This window comes from Carya illinoinensis, chromosome 15 (assembly GCF_018687715.1).
Source record: "Carya illinoinensis cultivar Pawnee chromosome 15, C.illinoinensisPawnee_v1, whole genome shotgun sequence".
Taxonomy (NCBI): domain Eukaryota; kingdom Viridiplantae; phylum Streptophyta; class Magnoliopsida; order Fagales; family Juglandaceae; genus Carya; species Carya illinoinensis.
In genome coordinates, this window is record NC_056766.1 from 29,070,923 (window position 1) to 29,096,743 (window position 25,821).

General features: G+C 36.5%; 1 protein-coding gene and 1 long non-coding RNA gene across 6 annotated transcripts; one reads left to right on the forward strand and one right to left on the reverse strand.

Annotated features, from left to right (window-relative positions):
* The first annotated feature begins 10,207 nt into the window (after positions 1-10,207).
* Positions 10,208-11,578, forward strand: LOC122296442. The gene is made up of 2 exons (XR_006238526.1): positions 10,208-10,672; positions 10,834-11,578. It is a non-coding gene; the product is annotated as an uncharacterized LOC122296442 (long non-coding RNA).
* Positions 11,579-11,743: 165 nt separating this feature from the next.
* LOC122296441 (uncharacterized ATP-dependent helicase YprA) lies at positions 11,744-25,310 on the reverse strand. Of its 5 annotated transcripts, none has more exons than XM_043106161.1 (27): positions 24,951-25,310; positions 23,813-24,601; positions 23,606-23,717; positions 23,396-23,493; positions 22,665-22,820; positions 22,142-22,210; positions 21,812-21,934; positions 21,583-21,732; positions 21,342-21,473; positions 21,168-21,247; positions 20,837-20,931; positions 20,678-20,745; positions 17,836-17,937; positions 17,691-17,755; positions 17,048-17,155; positions 16,803-16,878; positions 15,648-15,784; positions 15,393-15,552; positions 15,108-15,287; positions 14,835-14,951; positions 14,546-14,701; positions 13,218-13,385; positions 12,913-13,025; positions 12,608-12,731; positions 12,202-12,297; positions 12,059-12,138; positions 11,744-11,973 (listed from the first exon to the last, which is right to left on the reverse strand). In XM_043106161.1, the coding sequence occupies exons 1-26, from the start codon at positions 25,113-25,115 to the stop codon at positions 12,067-12,069; spliced, it is 3,711 nt and encodes a 1,236-aa protein (XP_042962095.1). In that variant the 5' UTR covers positions 25,116-25,310; the 3' UTR covers positions 11,744-11,973; positions 12,059-12,066. The 5 variants fall into 5 exon arrangements, with proteins under 5 accessions (XP_042962095.1, XP_042962093.1, XP_042962096.1 ...); XM_043106159.1 differs by having other exon boundaries at positions 12,059-12,121; positions 17,691-17,746; positions 24,951-25,309; XM_043106162.1 differs by having other exon boundaries at positions 12,059-12,121; positions 15,108-15,174; positions 15,343-15,552; positions 24,951-25,309.
* Between the last annotated feature and the right edge of the window lie 511 nt (positions 25,311-25,821).

Below are 25,821 nucleotides of genomic sequence, written 5' to 3' on the forward strand. Positions count from 1 at the left end.
TGCGATCACGAGGAACTGTAATTAGTGATTCTAAAAGTTAGAACTAAATCACTAATAATTTGAAATATGGAAAATACTAACTTAAAGAGTAAAATTTTCATTTTACTCTCTACATGTGGGAAAATGACCATTTTACCCATAACTTAAAGATTTTGCATACTAACTCCAAAAGTTTCCAAAATTTACATTCCTCATGTAAATCTTGTCCTAAACTTAAATATCAACTCAGAAAAATTTAAAACAAAACACAACTATGAAGAACACACTATGGTCGAAACATCCATAGGCCATTTCCCTTTATTTTTGTTGCAATTCCTTCCAACTTCAAAACTCATGCTTAAACCAAAATTTTGCAACAAACATCTTCCAATCCTAAGTTCAAAACCATACTTAAAACATCCATTTAGAAAAAGCTAATAATCAACACCAAAATTTTTTGTAAAAAGATCCAAGCACTTGAATCACAAGTTTTGACCTTAAATCAAAACATCTTCAAGAATTTCAAAAAATCAAATCTTACTTCTAACATATTCATAATATCATCCTAACATCAACCATGCTTTAAATCATCAAACTAAAGTCACCAAAATCACAAAATAACATTTGGAGTTTTTGGTTTTACACTTAGTCCAAAAACATAAACTTTTCCCTCAACTAGTTTTGATAAATCTCTTGATCTATGACTTATAAATATATGATCTTCAAACCAAACCATCACATGGTTTAAAAAGATGTCCTAAAACATATATAAGCTTCTAATTCAAGATCATATGGTTAGAAATTAACCAAAACATAAATTTAGCCAAGAATATCTACACTTTGACTTATTTGAATATCTCTTTGTATAAAATTTCATATCTTTGAAACTAACATCAAATATCTTCAAAATAATAATATAACATGTATATAAGATGTTTAGGATCCTCCAATAAAATTATTAAAGTCATTAGAATAGGTTTAGACCACCAAAGAGTTAAACTTTCTCAAAACAGAAACTGTTTTTCCTCTTCCAGTTTCTAAGTTTCTAAATCTAAGAAAATCTTTCATCAAAACCTTTAATCATGCAAAAATCCTCAACCAATAGTCACATATACATGTTAACAATACTCCATAAAAATTTCGGACCAATATCTATCCATTAGCTTGGTCAAAAACTCCAAACTATAACATATTCTCCAGTTTATCTCCCAGAATGACCTTTCTATAGTTTACATAATATTTGACTGACCAAATGATTTTCAAATGGGGCAAATAAGATATCCATGTAAACTAGACTCAAAAAGGAACAACTTATATGAAGGAGACTTTATGATAAAACACTTACAACAGCTTCAAAATGGGCATGCAAAAGATCTCCTAAAATCTGTCCGAGAGAGAGTGTTTGATAATCTTTTATTAGAAGGAGTAATTGAAGATAAGTTCATGGGTGCTGGCTGGACACATTTATGGACGAGATAAGGGAGGTGATAAGGCTGGAGTTGAGAGTTAAGTGTGGTTTTCTCCTACCCAAAATATCTATAAAAGATTATCTCATAATATTCTATCCAATAATATCTACAAAAATCAACTTAAGATATTTTTATCTAATAATATCTATAAAAATCAACTCAAAATACTTTTACCCAATAATATTCACGAAAAATTACCTCAAGATATTTCTTTTTATCCAATAATATCTACAGTTTTGAACAGACGTTTTGTCCGAAAATATGAAAAAATGTTATTGCGCCATAAGACTTTAAATAACCCTCCGAGTCTAATGGCACAAACCATAATACATTTTGACACTTCTAACTATCTCCAATAATCAAAAATACACTTCTAATACCATAGTAAATAATAACACTAACTATGTAGTTAGACAAAAACCTATACGATTAATGGATTCGTGAAAACTTATGGGTTTTTCACGAGATTCCTAAAGTTAATAGAAATTTCACAATTCAATTTCTAGCGGGCTGTTACAATCTCCCCTCCTAAAAAAAAGATTTCGTCCTCGAAATCGAAGTAAGTAAGAAATAACAATTCAAAAGTTAAGGAAACACATATACTTTATTGATATTCGAATAACGAGGTACAACGTCTGATATTGTCAGTCCCGTACAAGTGAACCACAAAGTATCAATTAAGCAAAAGCCCAAAACAACTCTGCAAGACTGAATTTAGATGTCAAACAACTGGGGGTACTTGGCTCGCATATCAACTTCCTTCTCCCAAGTCGCCTCTTGAATATTATGATTTTGCCAAAGTACTTTGACCAATGGGATCTTACGGTTCCGCAACTCTTTATCTTTCCAGTCAAGAATTTGCATTGGCTTCTCTTCATAGGTCAAGTTGGGTTGTAAAGGTATGCTATCGGGATCCACTATCATTGGTGTCTGATTCCCAAAACTCTTTTTCAAAGAAGACATGTGGAAAACATTATGAATTCCATGGAACTCAGTTGGCAATTCCAAACGATATGCAACTACTCCCACTTTCTCCACTATCTCATAGGGTCCCACATATCTCGGACTTAACTTGTTTTTCACTCCGAAACGACTTACTCCTCTCATAGGAGATACCTTCACATAGACCCAATCTCCAACTTTAAAATCTATGCTCCTCCTTCGATTATCAGCGTAGCTCTTCTGTCGACTCTGTGCTGTTTTCATCCTTTCTTTAATCAAGTGTACTTGGTCCTTAATCTCTTGTAAGACTTCTGGTCCAACTACTTTGCTTTCCCCTACTTCATCCCAATACAGAGGTGATCTACACTTTCTACCATACAAGGCTTCATATGGTGCCATTTGAATAGTGGCCTGGAAACTATTGTTATAAGCAAATTCTACCAAAGGTAATTGTTCTCCCAATTCCCTTCGTAATCCAAAACACAGGCTCTTAGCATATCTTCCAAAGTTTGAATCGTCCTTTCTGTCTGTCCATCTGTTTGTGGGTGGTATGCACTACTAAACCTCAGACTAGAGCCCATCGATTCTTGTAAACTTTTCCAGAAGCGTGACGTAAAACGAGGGTCTCTATCTGATACAATCGTCTTAGGCACTCCATGCAATCTGACAATCTCTGCTATATAAATTCTCGTCAATCTTTCTAGAGAATCTGTATTCTTAATGGGTATGAAGTGAGCACTTTTTGTCAGACGATCAACTATTACCCAGATAGTATTATTTCCGGCTGAGGTCCTTGGAAAGCCTACTATAAAATCCATGGAAATATCCTCCCATTTCCATTCTGGGATTGGCAATGACTGCAATTTACCGGCTGGCTTTTGGTGCTCTGCTTTTACTAATCTACAGACAGAACATTTGTTCACAAATTCTGCTACGTCCTTCTTCATTCCTTCCCACCAAAAAGACTGTTTCAAATCCTGATACATTTTTGTACTACCAGGATGAGCAGTGTAAGGTGTGTTATGAGCTTCCTTTAGTACTTTTTCCTTTAACTCTTCATCTGCTGGAATGACTCTTCGGTCCTTGTAATACAGAGTCCCATCCTCTCTGAGGCTAAAGTCCACTGGTCCTTTTGACTTTTCGATCTTTTTTACAACTTCCGCAAGTTTACTGTCCTTCTTTTGACGGTCTTTCAGTTCTTCCCAGTCCAATGGAATGAATTCTTGGATTGTAGTCAACATGGTTTCCTGACTACGGTTTCTAATCAACAGTTTTCTCATACTACATAAGAGGGAATTTACTTCTGATGAAGGAACTGATGAAGCTTCTTGTCTGCTCTTGCGGCTTAAAGCATCAGCTACCACGTTGGCCTTTCCAGGATGATACTTGATGTCGCACTGAATAGTCGCTGATTAATTCCAGCCATCTTCTTTGCCTCATATTAAGATTCTTCTGCTCAAACAGGTACTTTAGGCTTTTGTGATCTGTGAAGACTTCACATTTCTCGCCATACAAATAATGTCTCCAAATTTTAAGAGCAAAAACTACTGCAGCTAATTCCAAATCATGAGTAGGATAATGCTGTTCGTGATTCTTCAGTTGTCGTGAAGCATAAGCAACCACTTTCCCTTCTTGCATTAGCACACATCCGAGTCCTGCCTTAGATGCATCGCTATATACTACAAAAGATTTAAGAGGTTCTGGCAGTGTAAGTACCGGTGCGGTGGTAAGTCTTTTCTTCAACTCAAGAAAACTTGTTTCGCACTTATCATTCCAAGTAAATTTCACATTTTTCTTAGTCAGGGCGGTGAGTGGTCCAGACAAACGGGAGAATCCTTCCACAAATCTCCTATAGTAACCAGCCAATCCTAAGAAACTTCGGATCTCATGCACACTGGTCGGTCTCTGCCAGTTCGTTACAGCTTCAATCTTGCTCGGGTCTACTGCTACTCCTCTACTAGAGATCACATGACCTAGAAATTTTACTTCTTCCAGCCAGAACTCACACTTACTAAGTTTGGCATAAAGTTTCTGATCCTTAAGTATAGTTAAAGCCATGCTTAGATGATGTCTGTGTTCCTCCTTGTTCTTAGAGTAGATTAAGATGTCATCAATGAATACGACAACAAAATTATCCAAATAAGGTCTGAATATTTTGTTCATCATGTCCATGAATGCGGCTGGAGCATTGGTTAACCCAAAAGGCATCACTAAAAACTCGAAGTGGCCATACCTTGTCCTAAAGGCAGTTTTCAGCACATCTTGATCCTTGACTTTTAGCTGATGATACCCGGATCTCAGGTCAATCTTTGAAAACACTGCTGCTCCTTGCAACTGATCCAACAAATCATCGATTCTGGGTAATGGGTATCTATTCTTAATCGTCACCTTATTCAACTCTCTATAGTCTATACACATCCTCATAGATCCATCTTTTTTCTTCACAAATAACACAGGTGCTCCCCACGGCGAAGAACTAGGGCGGATAAAACCCTTCTCCAAAAGTTCTTCCAATTGTAGCTTGAGCTCTTTCAACTCGGTAGGGGCCATACGATATGGCGCCTTGTGAGTCGGAGTTGTTGCCGGCTCCAACTCTATTTGGAATTCTACTTCTCTATCTGGTGGTAAACCAGGTAACTCATCAACGAAAACTTCAGGAAAGTCTTCAACCACAGGTATCCCTTGGATTCCTATAGTTTTGGTTGTCTCCTCTACAGTTATCAATAGAAACGCTGAGGCTCCATCATCGATACACTTCCTAGCTTGCAACGCCGAGATCAAAGGTGGGGTGGCCTTAACTGATGTTCCTGCGTAACTCATCCTGTCTTCAGTTGGAGGTTCAAACACAACCTCTCGTTTCCGACAGTCTATCTTAGCATAGTGCTTGAAAAGCCAGTCCATTCCCAAAATCAGGTCGAATTCCATCTGACCGAATACTAACAAGTTAGCCTTCAGTGTCCTTCCTTCTAGCTCTAACGGACAATCATTAACTAAACGGGTACAAGATACTGTATTCCCATCGGGAATTAATACTACAACCCGTCGTGGTAATAGTTCAGTCTGCAAACTACAAATTCGTGCAAACGCTGCAGACACAAAGGACTGCGACGCACCTGAATCGAATAGTGCACAAGCCGAGAACCTAAACAAATTAACCCTTCCTAAAAAAAAAGTATATACACCGATATTAATACTAATTCTAACACATTCATAATACCTGCAACATCATAAATACTAAAAGGAAAGAAAAAAAAATAAATAAAAAAATAAAAAAAAATACCAGTCATGACGCCAGCTTCATCAGTTTCAGGTGCGTCAACATCAAAATCACCGGGTGTTACTGCATACACTCGTGCCGGGATGTGGGGCCTTGGCTTGCGATCACCAGTTCCACTACCTTGTTTGGCGTTAGGACAATCTCTAATCATATGTCCTGGTTTTCCACATCGGTAACAGACTCCATATCCCTTGTAACATTCTCCAGAATGAAGTTTACCACACTTAGGGCATGGTGAATAAAAGGACGGCTTCTGTCCTCCAATCATTATTCCCTTGCCTTTCTCCGGACTAGAAAAAGGCCTCTTTTTCTCAGCACTACTGCTTGTAGTAAATGGCATGGCCCTCTTTCGATCGGTCATGTTCTGGATTGCCAATTCCTTCTGCTCAACCTCTGGTCGCTACATTTACCAACTCTTGGTAATTCTCTATTCTAAGGCAAGCTACTTGACTTCGGATTCTAGGCAGAAGTCCTGCTTGAAACTTTTGTGCCTGCATCTTTTGAGTTGAAATCAAGTGTGGTGCAAACCTTCCCAATGCCATGAATTTAGCAGCATACTGCTCTACAGTCAAACTACCTTGTTTTAAGGACGCAAATTCCAGGGCTTTCAATTGTTTGACAGAGTCTGGGAAGAATCTGTTGTCAAACTCTTCCTTGAACCTCTCCCAAGACAATGCAGCCATACTACCTAGTTCCCTAACTAGAAGTTGCCTACGTGTATCCCACCATATTCCAGCTTCTCCTTGGAATAGGTATCCAGCATATAGAACCTTTTGGTCCTCAAGACATCCACAAATCTCGTACGTTCTCTCGAGATCTATAATCCATTTCTCGGCTCTCAGTGGTCCTTCATTACCAAAAAAATTTGGGTAACGGTAAAGCATAAACTTCTCATATGGACAACCCCTAACTTCGGGTCTAGGTGCGTTCACTTGTTGCTGTTGCTGATGTCTAAGCACGTCAGTCAGCATACGCACAGCTTCAGCTAATCCTCCATCCATCGGGGAATCATGATTCTCCTGATTGATACCACCTTCAGGGTTTTGAGGTATTCTACCATGAGTCATTTGTCTCTTCCTGTAACACACAAGTATACATATTACAATCATATAATACCTCTCATACCTTTAAGAAATTCAAGCCTAATGACAACTAAATTTCAAACCTAATATTTGGTGCATTTCCTAAGGACATGTGGATTTACTGCCCAGAGACGTATTGCTCTGATACCACCCTGTGACGCCCCCAAATTCCATTTGGGATCGGACGGACATTTGAAGCGTCGAGACATGCAACACAAGGTTACCTGCCCCATTCATGACATATAAGATGCAATAATCCTAACATGCATCTAACATTATGCAATATTCGCAGCGGATAATTTTTTTCTTTAGCAATACTATGCACCAAACTGAAAATATCCCAATACTTAAAACATACTTCATACATAAAGATCCATTGAATAACTAAGATCACAGCACTATTCCAAAATAGTTATGATCCAAAAGTACTAGAGATGCAACTCCATCGTACAAGTAGTAATTTAACTACTATATTAACATTAACGACGCACCGTCGTTCAGTCGACTGTGTCTAGTTGGTCAGCTCCTGATCCTCCTTCAGGTCCTGTAACAAGATCTACCATTCGGGGGGAATGGTAGTTGGGACTACCACAGTGAGATTTGATTACAAATCTCAGCAAGTTAACAAAAAACTTCCATACAGACTAATGATGCATGTATGACAGTAAAAGCATAAATGCATAATCAAATTTATAAGTAATTAAAGCATAACTTAGCGTACAACATAGCATAATTGACATAGCTTAAATTGAATCATGAACTGAACTTGACTTGACATGAACTTGATCTAAAACTTGACTTAGCATGAACTTGCTCTGAAACTTGAATTAACATGAAAAATACATACTCCACAGTTGTTGTGGCCCCATGTATTCTACGTGTAAATACATACTCCACAGTTGTTGTGGCCCCATGTATTCTACACAAACTTGACTTAACATTAAAAATACATACTCCACAGTTGTTGTGGCCCCATGTATTCTATGTGTAAATACATACTCCACAGTTGTTGTGGCCCCATGTATTCTATACATCACTATGCAGTTAAATACATACTCCACAGTTGTTGTGGCCCCATGTATTCTACATAAACTGAATATACTCAAGATGAAACGTGACTGGAATATGAAAGGACTGAAGCCCTGACGTAACATAATGTGACTTGAACATAATTTGAAATATATAACCAACTTAAGATAGTAACATTTCGTAACATGGTATAACATATAACAGACAACATATTTAGCATGACATATTTGTAATGTATAGTAATACATGACAGAATATATTGTGTAACAGATAAAAATTGATGACAGAATAAATTCTGTATAATAGACAATTACATGATAACTTGGCATGGCATGACATATATGATAACATACATACATACACTGTAATTCTTTTACTTAGCACACATACACAGTAGACTGCTAGTAAGTTAAAAGCTAACTTACCTCGATCTCCGCGTTTCTTATAAAACTTCAAGTGCGATCACGAGGAACTGTAATTAGTGATTCTAAAAGTTAGAACTAAATCACTAATAATTTGAAATATGGAAAATACTAACTTAAAGAGTAAAATTTTCATTTTACTCTCTACATGTGGGAAAATGACCATTTTACCCATAACTTAAAGATTTTGCATACTAACTCCAAAAGTTTCCAAAATTTACATTCCTCATGTAAATCTTGTCCTAAACTTAAATATCAACTCAGAAAAATTTAAAACAAAACACAACTATGAAGAACACACTATGGTCGAAACATCCATAGGCCATTTCCCTTTATTTTTGTTGCAATTCCTTCCAACTTCAAAACTCATGCTTAAACCAAAATTTTGCAACAAACATCTTCCAATCCTAAGTTCAAAACCATACTTAAAACATCCATTTAGAAAAAGCTAATAATCAACACCAAAATTTTTTGTAAAAAGATCCAAGCACTTGAATCACAAGTTTTGACCTTAAATCAAAACATCTTCAAGAATTTCAAAAAATCAAATCTTACTTCTAACATATTCATAATATCATCCTAACATCAACCATGCTTTAAATCATCAAACTAAAGTCACCAAAATCACAAAATAACATTTGGAGTTTTTGGTTTTACACTTAGTCCAAAAACATAAACTTTTCCCTCAACTAGTTTTGATAAATCTCTTGATCTATGACTTATAAATATATGATCTTCAAACCAAACCATCACATGGTTTAAAAAGATGTCCTAAAACATATATAAGCTTCTAATTCAAGATCATATGGTTAGAAATTAACCAAAACATAAATTTAGCCAAGAATATCTACACTTTGACTTATTTGAATATCTCTTTGTATAAAATTTCATATCTTTGAAACTAACATCAAATATCTTCAAAATAATAATATAACATGTATATAAGATGTTTAGGATCCTCCAATAAAATTATTAAAGTCATTAGAATAGGTTTAGACCACCAAAGAGTTAAACTTTCTCAAAACAGAAACTGTTTTTCCTCTTCCAGTTTCTAAGTTTCTAAATCTAAGAAAATCTTTCATCAAAACCTTTAATCATGCAAAAATCCTCAACCAATAGTCACATATACATGTTAACAATACTCCATAAAAATTTCGGACCAATATCTATCCATTAGCTTGGTCAAAAACTCCAAACTATAACATATTCTCCAGTTTATCTCCCAGAATGACCTTTCTATAGTTTACATAATATTTGACTGACCAAATGATTTTCAAATGGGGCAAATAAGATATCCATGTAAACTAGACTCAAAAAGGAACAACTTATATGAAGGAGACTTTATGATAAAACACTTACAACAGCTTCAAAATGGGCATGCAAAAGATCTCCTAAAATCTGTCCGAGAGAGAGTGTTTGATAATCTTTTATTAGAAGGAGTAATTGAAGATAAGTTCATGGGTGCTGGCTGGACACATTTATGGACGAGATAAGGGAGGTGATAAGGCTGGAGTTGAGAGTTAAGTGTGGTTTTCTCCTACCCAAAATATCTATAAAAGATTATCTCATAATATTCTATCCAATAATATCTACAAAAATCAACTTAAGATATTTTTATCTAATAATATCTATAAAAATCAACTCAAAATACTTTTACCCAATAATATTCACGAAAAATTACCTCAAGATATTTCTTTTTATCCAATAATATCTACAGTTTTGAACAGACGTTTTGTCCGAAAATATGAAAAAATGTTATTGCGCCATAAGACTTTAAATAACCCTCCGAGTCTAATGGCACAAACCATAATACATTTTGACACTTCTAACTATCTCCAATAATCAAAAATACACTTCTAATACCATAGTAAATAATAACACTAACTATGTAGTTAGACAAAAACCTATACGATTAATGGATTCGTGAAAACTTATGGGTTTTTCACGAGATTCCTAAAGTTAATAGAAATTTCACAATTCAATTTCTAGCGGGCTGTTACATCTTCCTTCCTCCATCTTTGTGTTTCTTCCTCTCTCTGTGAAGTGCAAAAACCTCTTTATGTTTCTCTACATCGAAACCCCTTCCTTCCTCTTTGTGTTTCGAAGATCCTTTTCTTCAATGTAGAGAATAAATACCGCTTTGGAAAGAGCTTTGACATGAAGTTGAACAAAAAATGCAATGATGGTCCTAATATTAGCATGCCATATTTGCCATACACAATGTCCTCACAAAATCAAAAGCTTTTGTAAATGGCAGTGAAAGTGTCTGAATAAAAAGTTGATGGGAGAACTCCATATAAGCATAACAGAATAAACTATGAGTACTCACAAACTTGGATTAAAAGAAGGTTATACTCTTGATCTTATTTTTTTTCATTTATTTTTCTAGGTGGTTGGGTCGGATTTGAAGGCGATTACGCTATGCCCTTGTGTTTTTGTGTATTGGACGAATTGTGCTTTGTGCCATCGCAAGTATGTACGGTCTTTCATCTTCATACTCTCCCTCTATCTCTCTATGTTCTTTCTTTCTTTTTTTTTTGGCTAATTTTTTGTTTCTTTTTCTTTTTCTATTGGGTTGTCTTTTAATTTGATTTTGATCTGGATTCCACTGGGTGCTTGGTTTATTTCTGTAGTTATTGGCCAAAAGTCGAGGAGGACCGTTGGAGAGCTATTCAACTTAAATGCAGAAAAAGATTCCCCCATAAAGAATAGAAAAAGAAATTGAGTGCACGGCCATATCTTGTATGCTAATCAACTCATTCACCCAAAAAGGAATGGGTCCAGATAGTATAGCTTATCATTTCAATCTGCAATATCAAACGCCAAAACCAGTATTTTTCCATTAACTACCCGAGACGCCAAGTCAGTGGCTGCATAAATAAGCATAGAGGTGACGCTCTTCGTTAAGACCAGCCAGGACTTCACCATCCCCAAGTATCACCCCACAAAACCAACTTTTGAGACCGATGAAGAAGAAGAAGAAGAAGAAGAAAACTAGAAAGGCGAAGAGAAGAAAGATGGGGTGAGTTCGTATTCTCAAGTTCCCCCGAGGAAAATGGAGAACCGAAAATAAGCTCTAGGCGGAAAGCAACTTACAACTTGGACTTGCAGGTACTATGCTGACCGACTGGGGATTACAATTTTTTTTTTTTTCAAATGTAACAGCTGACGTAGCATACTGCCACGTCAGCCGACTGCCCGCAGTTTGCGAGTGGGGACTGCCTCTAGAAGAATTGCTACAATATTGCCCACCCTGTTCTGTTCAATCCAAGGTAGAAAAAGTGGCTTAATTAGTTAGCATATTCAGGCAAACTCTGCTCCTTTCTTTTTATAACAGACACTCTCCCAGCTTACATGAACAGTTGGGTTGGGATTCCATTGTGTGCGTGTGATGTAAAGGCCAATGCCACTGTCTTGGAATACATATCCAACTTCTGTAAATCAGCTATCCAATAATCCTTCAAAATTTCAGAACGTAAAAATGCAAGAAAAGCAAAGCAAAAGAAAAAGGACTTTCAAGTGCAGTTTAAGGGATCATAATCATGGAATCAACAAACCAATGGCAGACTGAAATTATGAATGGCTCAATATTCATTATATTGATTTCATCAAGGCCAATGCTTTCTACACAGAAAACAGAAGAAAAGAAATTGAATGGTTTTCGGGTACAAACATATCAAACACTTTGGAAATGCTCATCAGCAACATCAACTTGAGTCTTGAGAAAAGTCGGTGGAATCCCCAAAATATGATTTCTCTGCATCGAGAACACCCTAAAAAGACAGCAAATCTGGTTAAGGTCACAATGGAAATAAAAATAGCAGGAGAAATTTGGCACCGTGAGTTTTAAGTCAGAACCTTAATAATCATAATGGCTGCATCCTTGTGTAAGACTTCATTATACTCGTGACAAGCAAAACTCTGCAACGTGCAAATAGCTTTAAAAATTATTTTTAGATTGAGAAACAGAGAAAGTAAAGAGCAGAGAACAAGAGGCAGACCTGAACACAATTAGGGCAACCGGCATCTCCTGAGCAGTAGCAAGATGTAAGCAGTTCAAGAGCAGCTATTAACAACTCTGTGAAAAGGGGTTGAACCTATCACAAGTTCAAACATATTATTTATATAAAAATGGAGCATAACAAGTTTGTTGCCAACAATTTTCAGCTATCAATCCAAATAAATTGAAGTATCTTCCATCACCCGTGCAGATGATGGATATCTATCAAAGGTTTTATATGCCATAGGACTTAAAGCAGCTCTTTTCAATCTAAGTTTGGAGTCTGCCTCATATCAGGGAACAGGTAGAAATTAAAGATAAGGATTAAAACTTACTCAACAAACCTGACATCACTTTAGATAGGTGCAAAATGTCACAATTCATGATTTCAATTCCATGTTTCTCACCTGAACTGATAACCCGATTCCTCCAGGATGCTGATCATACAATAAAATTCTTTCTGGATAATAGCGGCTATCATGAGGATTTGGACACTCTGGAGCCATGTCAGATAAGTTGCAAATTATATGTCTACACAACAAAACATCATAATGCAATCAGAGGCCTCATAATAACAAATAATGACATGCTTCAATTCTTAATATCAATCCTCAACCATTTTGCAAATTAGCGAGCATAATTGTAAAGAATGTATAAAAAAATATTAACCTTCCAAATACAACTGTCAGCAATTAGTATATAGGAGACTTACAAAGGTACTACATTTAGAACAGCATGTGAAGCAGCATGCAAGCCTCCGTGAAAATCAAAGTTTTTCTTATTGACTGCTGCTTTTATTGATTGTGGAACTGGGATCCAAACTGCCTGTTTAGATGTAAGAACGAAATAGCATTATACAGAGTGCAGAAGAAAAGGAAACATTCATATATATGCATGTATCTGTGTATTTATTATGCATATATATATATAACTGCATGATCCAGAACAATGATGCCATATGAGAATAACTAAAACTTTTAGAGGATTTAGGAATGTCAATATTTTTTTGAAGTGTACCTGTGAGTTATATGAATAGCTAGGAAGTGAAAGTTCAACTGTATCAAAGATTTGTTTGCTTCCTCTCCAGATTCGATAGAAACCAAACCAATTAGTTGTTACTTTGCAAGTATTTGCTTTGGCAGTTGTTTTTGAAAGTTGAATGTTGGAAACCCTCACTGGATAGGCCTAAAAATATAGCAAGTCACGCAGCTGTCAGCAATTAGTATAAAGTATATAAACATTATTAGTATATTGCAAGTCATGCAAGTATATAAATTGCTGCCCGCTTATATACTTTCTGTGTAGTTGGGCCTATTTACTTGTCTTAATAAAACTTCTTATTACTTATCTAAAAAAAATCCTGAGAAAGCAAAACCTCCAAATGCTTTAAAAGAATATAAAGAAGTCTGTAATCAATTGATGATAATATCTGTAGACACAAATCACAATGGCATATGCATATATTTTGCTTATTTACTCTTCTTTGTTCATCTCGTAAAATAGTAAACCTAAAACCCTCTGCAATCTCTCCCTTTCTGCAAAAGAGCCACCCCCCCCCCCCCCCCCCCCCCCCCCCCCCCCCCCCCCAACACCAACCAAAATAGAAAAAAAAAAAGGGAAAAAACTAAGTGAACAAACTAAGGGATAAGGCCACAAAAATTAGATACATTTTATACACATACCAAGCTGTGCCTATTCTTAACATACAACTATTTTAGAATACAGAAAATGCATAGTAATTAGTATTTATCTGACAAATGTCCATGCTAAAACATATTTCTGCCAAGCAAACTTATCCTATATCCCCCAAGTGGGAAATAGGCAATATATCTTAACCCCCTTATCCCCCATTCTCCTTTGTAACTACGAGTCTCATCGTGTAGATCAGGGAGTTACAAAGCAAACTTGTTTAAGTAATGCGATGTAACAATTATATCTCATGCCTCAATAAAATTAAAAATGTGGATCATGTTTCACTACACGCATCCATCCACCCACCCACCTGCCACAAACAAAAATATGAAGACAGATCTGCCTTCTAGGGAGACTACTGCCATTGCTAGCTAGCCTTCTCAATCTCCTCTCCTACCTTGAAAGCATATGCATGTACATGCATATGTATAGAGAAAGCATACATACACAGTTCTATCATTCAGGTTATTACAATGATAGCCACCAACATGAATGGAGCATAAAAATTCAGGAACTACATTTAAGCTATTCCTGAGAACTCAATTTCAACAAGTGAAATATAAAAGCATCCCATGTCCAAGTACTGGACTAAGTTATGCAAGTTATAAGAAGCCACTTAAAGAACATCAGCTCAGAAAGTTGGCCTGACGTACAATATCACCACCGTTGACATGAACATCTGTGTAATCTCGAGTTCTTGTGTAATACTTCAAATCAGCTTCTTCGCACATAGCAGTCTTATTAGATAAATCTAACTTTTTAACCAGATAGGTCTTCCCTTGGTGCATATAAACAGCACCCTCATATACCTGGATCACACAAAAGATGATAAAATATAGAGCAATCATAACAATTTCATTAAGAAAAAAAATCAATATGTGATGATCAGGGTGAAAGTATGATTAATGTACAAAGGACTTCATAAATTTACAAGTAGCCAACCTGAAAGAAAACCTTGCTTTCTTCAATCTCTTCAAGCACTTCATCCCTACGCTGATCTATTACTTCATATCTCACATTTTCTATTGCCCGGATACTAACTGAATGTGTAGGCATTTTCTACAAACATGATGGATGGCCGAAGGTAAATTTAAAAAATAAAAGAGCCTACAACTCCTGTAGGATTTGCTCATAGGAAATCATACTCTTAAAGTAACGAAGAAATTAACTAACCAATGGTACTGTGTAAAACAGACCACAGAACAGATAACCTACCTCATGACCAATATAGTTCCATACTATAGCAGAAGAATCAACTGATTGATCTGAACTCAAGTATCCTCTGGTTTTCAGAGACAGAAGGGCACCGCTTAAACCAGAACCAAAATATTTTTCATCGTAAAGCAAACTCAATGGGTGTTCGTGAGCAGCACATACCAAATGCTGTTCAAGAACCTTCATGGAATAAGGCAACAAGAAAAATGAGCATTAAGTTCTGCCAATGTCTGACCTGGAAACATAAATCAATAAACAAAATAGTGACGACAGAAAAGTCAAAACCTGCCGGTTTTGAGCATCAACATGACAGCACTCAATTGGGCTTCCAAAGAGTTTCTTAGGATGATTCATAAAATATTGATCAAGAGGTCCTTCAAATGCGACATAAACAGCAAGAGACGATCTTTCTCTTCTGCCGGCCCTGCCAGCTTGTTGCCACAAGCTAAAAATATGCATATAAAGGAGGAAAAAATTCACTGATAAAAACAATTTAAGCTTGTAGTTAAATATTGAAGGTAAGATGACTGGACAACCTACCTAGCAATACTACCAGGAAAGCCTAAATGCAGAGTTACATCAATATGCCCAACATCAATACCCAATTCAAGGGCATTCGTTGCAGCAATACCACAAAGCTTCCCATCAAAAAAATCTCTCTCTATTCTCCTCCTATCCTGTTCCATCATTTAGCCCATGTCAAATCCACCAAAAAATGTTGGCCAAAGTAAAATATGCTCAGAAGTTTAGTTGGTCTACAAGTATTTGAGAAATGCATTGGAATGCAGAAGTATACAGACAGAAGACCAAGCAGCTCAGAATTACTGTGGGATAAAAGATGCTGTGACATACATAAAAGTGCAAACAGTAAATGGTAAAAGTTGAAATCTGGGCATATGATAGATAAGTTATGCAATCTTTTACTGAGGAAATACTTAGGTGCAAGTGGAAAAAATTAGTAAGAATATGTTTCCCCTTTTTTTGGGTCAAACCCAAAAAGTGAGGAATAATTTGCAAATTGATTTCTTTTCTTCCACCCTTTTCTTGATTCTTGCAATGCAGTTTCACAAGTCGTCTGGCAGACTAGGGTTAAAAAACAAACAGGAATCAAGAATCAAAGCGCAAAGCAATTGGTTCATTCTCTGACCTACAATTCTTTCCTCTAAAAGAAGCTGAAAAAAATTAATCATAATAGAAAAAGGAGATACCTCTCTCACTCAAAACCTAGATTTTCTTTCTGTAGCTCTGAAAGTCTATCACAAACAACCAACTTATCCAGGCCCAAACAAACACCAATAATAGAAACAAGGAGTAAAACCCAGGAGATGCCATCAGAAAAGCTGTATCTTTTTTTTTTTTTTTTTTTCCCCCTATGGAGTGACAAAATTGGTGCTCTTGGATGGAGTTAGGCTTCCAATAGATTGCTTATCAAGTCTTTCATCACAATCAAAAGAGAAGACTTAGCAAATGCTACCCAAAGCATTACAAGAGCTGATGCTCCTGCAGTAAAAATAACAATAACAAAAAGCAAAAAATAGTAGAACCCATACTTTTCCATCACATCTGAATTTTGGGAGTAAGGGTTCTCTTCCACATTGAGCAGAAGAAAATGTAATTAATTACAAAACATGATATAATGGGGACAACACAGCCATTTATATTAAAAAAAAAGCAATGAAGAAAAACAGTACTGACCATGGCAACATAGCCAGCACGATAAGCACATATGGAATCCACCAAATGGGGTGCTGTATCCTGAAGAATCTCACGCCTATCACGATATAGCAATTTAACTAATCATTTTCTTCATCCAAGAATAGAATACACATTAAAATTTAAGCTAAAAAAATTCCAGGAAAAATCATTAAGAAATAACCCAGATCATAAATCATGTAATATAACAATGATGTACTGAAATCCACGATAATGATGTGACATACGTATAGCTTAAAACAACTTCACAAAGTTTACGCGATTTACAGAAAGCTATGCAACGAAGTCCATGCTGAACCATTTCCGCAAAGAGGCACGAAACATTGAAAATTGGGCTGCAAAAGTAAATAAATCATTAGGCACTAAAGTACTCATTTCACATATATAGTAATACAAAATTCATTTGTAGAGATGACTACAGGAGATTTAGTAAGACCCAGGTCACATTAAAATTTAAATGTCCTTTTAGTGTACAAAATAAATGTAAGGATTTTCAAACTTTAGCAGATTTTAGGTTGAAATCTTTCAACAATGTCTTGACTCAGATGGAAACAATTCTAAAGCGTCCTCAAGAAGAGCATTGGTCCATTGAAAGTGGAAAAGAAAACCCAGGGGTGGTGGGGGGGGGGGAAGGGACTAGGGAGTAATCCCACTTGTATTTGGGCCTTAAATTCTCACTGGAGACAGGCCAACTTCTCATTGTGATAGTAACCAAGTTACGTTGACAGCCAACAGAGACTCAAAACGCGGCCTCCAGCAGATAAGGGTTTTTTATTATTTTGAAAAAAAGGCAGGATACTGTGTATGCCATGCAGACATCTAGCCAAAGTTGCCCCCATTTCCATTTCTACAACTGTGAGAAATTTTTACCTTGAATGTCTGAAATTAGCATTTTCAACTGCGGATTCACTAGCATCCATACTGCTCTGAGTTGCCTTCAACAATTGTAATTAAGTAGCGTTAGAAAGTAGATAAATATTTTTTGACTGCAAAGTTCTTCAAGTAGAGCACATACAGCGTTTGGACACGCTATAGGATTCCATAGGATGAAAAGCTTTCTAGCAGAAGGACTGCCATCATTCTGAATCAGCTCCAAGGTTCGTAGATTTGCAAGTTCCTGAAGCATCAGAATTCATTTTTCAAATCCATATATCCAAACTAATTTGTCAAAAAGCCTAAAATTATTCATGAAACCTAATGCCGCCTAAAATTATTCATGAAACCTAATGCCACCAATTTTATGTCTAAATAATGAATAAATATAAAATACATTAAAAAACTCTTCAATACATATATATTTTATATGCCTAAGCCCAGCCCAAAACGTGTGTATATATATATGTGTGTGTGTGCGTGTGTGGGTGTGTATAGACACATAAAAATAAATTTTGGTACCAAAACTATGTCGTTTTGATAACGAAATTCATTGTTTTTTTTTAAACGAATGCTGAAACAGTGTCCTCCCCCCTCCCCCCAAAGGTCCATGCAGAATCTCTCTCTCTCTCTCTCTCTCTCTCTATGGCCACCACTGCCCTCTCTCCCTCTCACCTCTCACAGTTGCCATCCTCTGCTACTCATCCTCCTCCTCTCCAAGTCCGTGAGTTTCTTTTTAGTAGTTTAGGTTTTTTTTTTTTTTTCTTTTTTTTTTTTCCCAATTCGAATCATTGATTTGTATTTTGTTTATTGTTGTGTATTATATTGTGTTGTGGATTTGATGTGTATTTTTTATTGTTGTGGTTTTTTTGTGTTATTTAATTTTTGTTTGAATTTTTTTTCCATTCTGGTGGTGGATTTTGGCCCGGTAGGGGGGGACCAGGGGTACCCTGGGATATGGTGGCGCCGGGGGCGGGGTGCAGGAAGGGGGCTAACTTGCCGTAGGGTATGGGTAGCACCCCTATTATTAATAAAGAAAAAAGTTCAATTGAGAAACTGAATTGAAGTATAACTAAACAGAAAATCCCATCACCCAAGACCATAAATGAACTAGCCTAGTACAAGTGTACAGTGCTTATAAGCTACATATGTCAAGTATTCATGCCAAATCAGCCAGTCAAAAAACAGAAGCCTCCCCCAAGCTATTGGCTTATTTCACTCATTAAGAGTTGGGCTGATACGTTCTCGTCTCCACTCAATTTTCATAAATCCTGGGCAACTCGTAACACTACAAAATCTAAGCTAGTCTACATTTCTAAAAACATTACATGTGGTGTCCGCACATGATTCCTCAATCTAGCTCCTGTATCCATCTCTAGCTCCTTACTTGTAACGAGGTGTTCTTTTATGTATACTCCCTATATACTTGGGCCAATAAAATTTCATTTTACTTTTGTCTTCTATAAGAATGAAATTTTGTTGAATCAAGTAATTAGGCGTAACCCAAGTATACAGAATGTATACAAAAGTGATCACCTATTTACAATTTATGAACTAGAAAAAGATGCAAGAAAATCATGTACACTAGTCCCATTGAATGCAATAGCTGAAGCCCATAGAAATAAGGTGTTAAAAAAGAACCATATAATTTCGTCCAAAAAGCATTCTCAATCTTAAAAGCTCCCACCATTCCTTTCAAGCCAACTGCACCACATAAGAGACAAAAATTTCATATAGTCGCAACATGAGACTTATCCCAAAGACCTCTCCAACAAGCAAAAAGATCCACAACCCTACTAGGCACATTGCCCATGCCAATCCAGACCTTCTAAAATCTTCATCCCATAACATCCTTGCCACCTTACAATTAAGTAATGACTGATCCCCCAATTCACCACATTTTTTACACATATAATACCACCAATCCATAACAATAAGCCCACACTTCCTTAGGCTGTCAACTTGTACATGGATCTAACAATAATCTTCCTGTTCCTGGAGGGAATCCAAATCATCTTATCCATCTCAATGCTGCCAATACTTGTAGCACACAGCAAGCTGAACAGATCAGAAATAGCACTAATCTCCCAATCCTGAGTTATTCTAAGAAAACACAGTCCACAGTGGAGATTCCACATGACATCCGAAAGATCCGCCACTGAAGCATCCTGATTATGGGCAATCTGATAGAAAGTAGGTAATGAAACCTTAAGGGTTGTATTACCACACCAGTCACGCAAGAGGCTGACTCTGGAACCCTCACCGGTCACAAAACTAACATGCCTGGCAAAATCTCCCAACCACTCTAAATATAATTCCACAGCCCCATACCATGTACGCCTCTCACTTCATTAGAGCATCAACCCCTCCTAGCACTCCCATATTTGGAAATAACCAGAGTCCTCCATAATGTCTCCCTTTCTTGACGGCACTGGCACTACCATAACCATTTCCCAAGAAGGGCTTTATTAAAATTCCTCAACTTGAGTACCCCTACCCTCCACTAGAAATAGGGGAACAGACCTTGTCCCAACTAACCAGGTAGAACTTGACCTCCTCTAGAAATAGGAAAGCACGAAATAGCATATTAATCCGATAAGCCACTCTGAAAGGTAAGAGAAATAGGGATAGAAATATGTGGAGAGGTTGGAGAGAGTGCTCTTGATAGGAGTTATTCTCCCCCCTTCAACAGATAAATTCTTTTTCAGCCAGGCAGCCTTCTTTCAATCTTCTCAATCACCCTGTCCCAAATAGCTTTTGACTTAAAAAATGGCCCCCAGGGGAAGGCCAAGGTATTTCATTGGCAAATAAGATATCTTGCATCCCAAATTATGTGCCAAACTTCTAATATTGCTTACGGAATCCTTTTGGGGACTGGGTGGGGAAATGAACCAAATTAAATTCTTGAAAACAAAGAACATCATGAAAACTAAGAAATAGCATATAAAACATAAAGTATGCAACTATATTATAGAAATCTTTACCATACAATGCTCAAGGGGATTTGCAGAAGTTGCAGTAGAAAATACAAACAAAGGATCACTTCCATATACTGCACATGAAAACAAGCAACCGACTAATGTCTCAATATCAATAGAAAGCTTTGAATTGTAAAAGAAGTCCCTTTAACTTTTGTGAAATACCATGTGAACACAGTCGTCGAAGTCTCCTTATTATAAGAGCAGTATGACATCCAAATGCTCCCTTATAAGCATGAGCTTCGTCGATGACCACAAATCTAATTAATAGGAATATAAACAAATCTCCATCTTAATAACAATTTGTTTATCCAGGGGAAAAGAAACATATAAACGAACATCTCAATGATGCTTATAATTACCAACGTTAAAAAACTTCAAAAAATTATCAAAACCACCAATTAAGGCAGAAAATAAATCAACGTGGTGGGAAGAAGGGAAAAATATAATTAGTCACTTGGTAGTGGGAAGAGAGATGACAGTTCAACAAAAATACCTAAGATTGGATAAAATCCGCCTAAATCTTTCATGGTGTGGCAAGACTGATATGTGTAACATATCTGGATTTGTGATCAACTGCATGAAAGCAGACAAGAATTCCAGCACAAATTTAGGTGAGGCCAGCCAGCCTAAGAAAACTGTCATCTAAAACCATAACTTACAAAATTACCAGCCTAGCATTATCGCGCAGCCATGTTCTGTCCTTCTGAGAAGTGTCACCATCATATATACCAATATTTAAGCTAGCATCAAATCCCTTCGTCATGTCTAACAAAGCTCTAAGTTGATCTTGAGCTAAGGCCTGCATGCATGAAATATTTCATCATCTAGTTACCAGCTAGAAGCAAACGCAAGATGATGAATTCTGCCAGTGCATGTATATTAATAGAGATATACAAATTGAAACTAACCTTTGTTGGAAATAAATACAGAGCACATGATGAAAAATTCTGGGATAAGACTTCAAGAACAGTGAGATTATAGCAAAGAGATTTCCCACTGGATGTCATTGTGGCAACAACAATATTCTTCCCAGCAAGGGAGGTTTGTATAGATTCTGCCTGGGGATATCAAAACGGCCAAAAATCATTCAGACAATGTTGTCTATCTGAAGGATGAAAACATAGGAAACATCCATACCTGGTGACTATACAATTTAGTAATTCCTATAGATTTAAGCGCACATCTCATGTTTTCTGAGAGTTGATTTGGGATTTCCACATACGTGGCTTTCCGGGCCTCAATATCTTCAACATGCACCATCTGCGATTAGACATGCCCACAGGCAAAACCAATTAGGCTAAATGACCCGACTGATGAACAAAGCCAAAGATGAAAAATAAGAAATAACACCGCCTTCATGTATGTCAACATGTTAGGCTGCCAGGTCCAAAGAAGCCTGGGTGGATGGCATGTTAACATACTTCTCTTTCTACCCAAAAACAATTGTAAAATAATTATATAAGAAACCTGTCCTCTAGATCCAATGCCCTTCCGAAGATGTTCAACCAGTTCCACTGGTAAAAATGGATTCGTTTCCTGTTAAGCAAAGATGTTAGAATCATGTAGATGTCTTTGATGGGACATCCTAATTCCTCAACTTCAAAAGAAATACTGCAGCATGAAGATCCACTGAATATTAATAACAATTCACTATCTTAGTTTATGAGGAGTAACGGAACCTTCTATACTGATTATACCCTCTTCATTCATCATAAAATAACTATTATCCCCAATAAGTAGTCATTCATATCATGCAAAACACAGAATAAATTGAGCATTATGACAAAGCACATAAAAAAGAATCATGGCACTATGTTGAATCAATAGCATACATTGTATTACTAACCAAATATCAAGGACATACTAGAGCATAAACCAAGCAAATTTTTTAATTTTTTTTCTTTATCCTTTAATGAAGAGTCTGTACTTGCACCTAAATAGACCAAACAGAATAAACAAGGAAAAAAAAAATATCAGAGTGAAGACCTACACGACATTTTAAGGGGTCTGAATCAGAACTTGAGGCCGCCATGCTTCTCTTTGTCCTCTTTGGTTCACTTCTGCTTGCAGCTGTACCATGGTTCTTCATTAATAAGAGCAAGTCCTCCAATGAAAACTCTGTGATCATCTCAGTTCCATTTTTAGACTGCAAAATAAATCTCATATTATTCAATAGCCCCTAACTGTTGTTAATACTCAGCTATAGAAGTGTGTTTGTCTATTGACTATCATAATCCCAGGGCAGTCTGGCTAGAAATTCTGAGTCACTAACAGCAGCAAAGAATTTATATTGTCGCATCGAATATCCTTTCAAAGAGATATGTGTTTTTTCTAGAAGGGAATCAGCCAAAATTTCAGCAGAAAATAAAAGTTGCAACATAGATGCGGAGTTTTTATGCATCAAGACTGAACAACACAAGAATTCTATACCAATAAAATCGCCAGTTGATTAGAAAGAAAACAATATGAGTACGCCCTTGTTCCAGTCTAAACCTGTGATGTACCTTCTACAGGTTCAGATACTTACACTTCTATCATAATAATACTGACTAGTCAGTGGTAGGTGCCATGGTGCCAACTAGCTTCATCAATTACAGTTAAAAGCAGGCAGAAAATATCTCAAAACAGGAATAAATGTGTGTACATCATATGCAAAATGGTTAAGTGATAGAAGGGTACCAATAGGAAATATATCAAGAGTTCCAAGTTAAATAAACATACCGCAAAAAACTCAACAGCCCTCAACATATTAGTTTTGAAAGCAGTTTCCCGTCTCTTCAATGCACTCACAATCTTTGGTACAGACAACCGCTTACGAGCTATTGAACAGAAATATTTCACCAATGCAATCAAATTATCCACTTAAAAGCCTATAAGATTTTTAATCAAATACAAAAAGGAAAGAAAAAATATGCATATCCACAAAATTACCTGTTTTGGGATTATCATCAACTTGATCTTTCTGCTGCGTCGGACGATTGATGATAACAAGGGTATCACCCAAACTTGCCTCATCCATTTCATTTTCTGAAAAACGCACTCCCTGAGAAACGAACTTAGGCTTAAAGCAGAAAATGAAACAAAATGGTGGAATTCAATGATGTAGTTCTAAGTCCCGCCAGAAATACAGCCTACTACCTTGGGACAAAGAACGGAAAGATGTTCTATGTCCTTCATACTAAGTTTGATTCCAGATTTTTCCAGTTGATTAAGCGCTTCTTCCAAATGCGTAGTGGTTATTTTCTTCTGCTGCAAATGAAGAAATGCAGAAAAAATGTTTAAGAAAGCAAATGCTTTCATGATCATCTTCAACCATTCTGGACACAAACAAGAACTACCATCCTCAGGTCCCACTCCCATGGCACCGCCGCAAAAGTTGGCTTTCCTCAGTAATAAGCAGAGCTCAAAACCTGGCGCTGATAAACAACTCACCGACTTCAAAACCTTAACAAATACTTCACGATTATGCTCTTCAAGCACATCCTTGCCATGAAGCTGCAATGTGCTCAGTATATGATCATATGAGAGTCCCGTCCGATTATCAAAATCAAAATCCCTTTTCCGTTTAGCCTCAAAGGAACAAGAACTTGACGTTCCCGCCACAGTTTCTTTCGTATCTCCAAGACTAAAATCCCCTCCCACTGTTGCTGTTCTATCTCCAAGACTAAAACTCCCCACCTTTTGAGTAGTTAGAGTTGCATTATCCTGTGTTGCGCGCAAATACGACAAATCTTGCATCACATTGGACCACACCGAATCAGCAAACTTAGAAATTGAGCTATTATTGAGACTGGTCGAGGAAGTCTTGGATTGTTCATAATTCTGGGTCCGACTCGGATCCTTCTTAGTAAACGGAACGAGCACAAGAAATTCACCACGCTCAATCCGGTGAGCACTTATCCGACTCTGCAATCTCAATTTAACGCCCTGGCACACGAATTCCGTAAAAAGATGCGATACAAGTAAGAAAGTGTAATCACATAAAGCCAAACAAAATCACACATTCGCAAAATCGCAATCCAAGGTTCAAACCGCCTATGACGAACTTAAAAGCGAAAGAGCACGGCTACACTCAGTTGCTTCAAGAATGAAAAGGAATATTAAATTAATGAGTCATCGGAAGGCATTAGCTTGTCATCAATGTAGAACATACGATACAAAAAGACAACTTCCTTGAGTTTCATCGAGAGCAAGAATCATAATGGGAACGGAAAGGGTAAAAATAGAAGCAGAGAGAGACAGAGAAAGAGAGGGAGGGGGGCATGTGGGTGCTTGCCTTGAAGAAAAGGTGGAAATTGGGGGAGTTAGAGGCAGGAGGGAAAGATTGCTTGAGGAGGAGCTTGAGGTCTTCAATGGTGGTACTATAAGTCGGGACCGAGACGGAAGTGGATTCGCCAGTTATTGTACGCACTTGGATTACTCTCGGATCGCAATCTTCCATTGTTTTGTCCCTTCTGAGGGTTAGTTCGTGTACTCACTCGTTGATTCTTTTAAACACAGAACATGGAAAACAACAGGAATGCATTCCTCTATATTCTCTGTTTCAATTCTACTCTATACAGAAACCTTCGTTTGGCGGTTCGCCTTCTTATATTGCAAGTTTTTATTTTAACCTTTTTTTGGAAGAACAAATCACCACTTTCATTGCATCATGTCAGCCTCCACTCGATTGCAAACTCCTCGAATAAATGATGAAAGAGATAATTAAAAAAAAAAAAAAAAAATGCTAGTTCAACTGATAAAAATAATCGATTAAGGAAATGAATATAAATAGATTGATTATTATTTTTTAAAAATATTTTGAAATTATGTAAAAAATATTAAAACAAATAAAAAATAAATACATTTACGCTAAATCGGTTCACTTTATTGGTGAACTGTTGGTACTACTAGCATTGTCCTTTTTTAGATACATCTAACATGGTGATGTAAAAACTTCCTACATCAACAATACTTAAAAATATTAGTTTTTTTATTTTTTTTAAATGTTAAATGGATCTCACTTTAAATAGTGAGCTAACATAAGACTTCTGTGCAGCAAAATTTATAAATAATTTCACAATTATCTTACTTTTATTTTATTGGTCTTAAGTGACATTATCGATAAATTTTTAATTTTTAAAAAAACTAAAAAATTGATTGAAAAA

Bases quoted from the DNA above. Each gene is read 5' to 3' on its own strand.
- LOC122296441 (XM_043106158.1), bottom strand. From the start codon at position 25,115: ATGGAAGATTGCGATCCGAGAGTAATCCAAGTGCGTACAATAACTGGC. The intron at 22,821-23,395 runs GTATGTTTATTT...TTTATTTTGCAG, and splicing joins GGGCTGTTGAGTTTTTTGCG to TCTAAAAATGGAACTGAGAT. The intron at 20,932-21,167 runs GTATTTTTGTTG...CCTATTAATTAG, and splicing joins CGGATTTTATCCAATCTTAG to ATTTGTGGTCATCGACGAAG.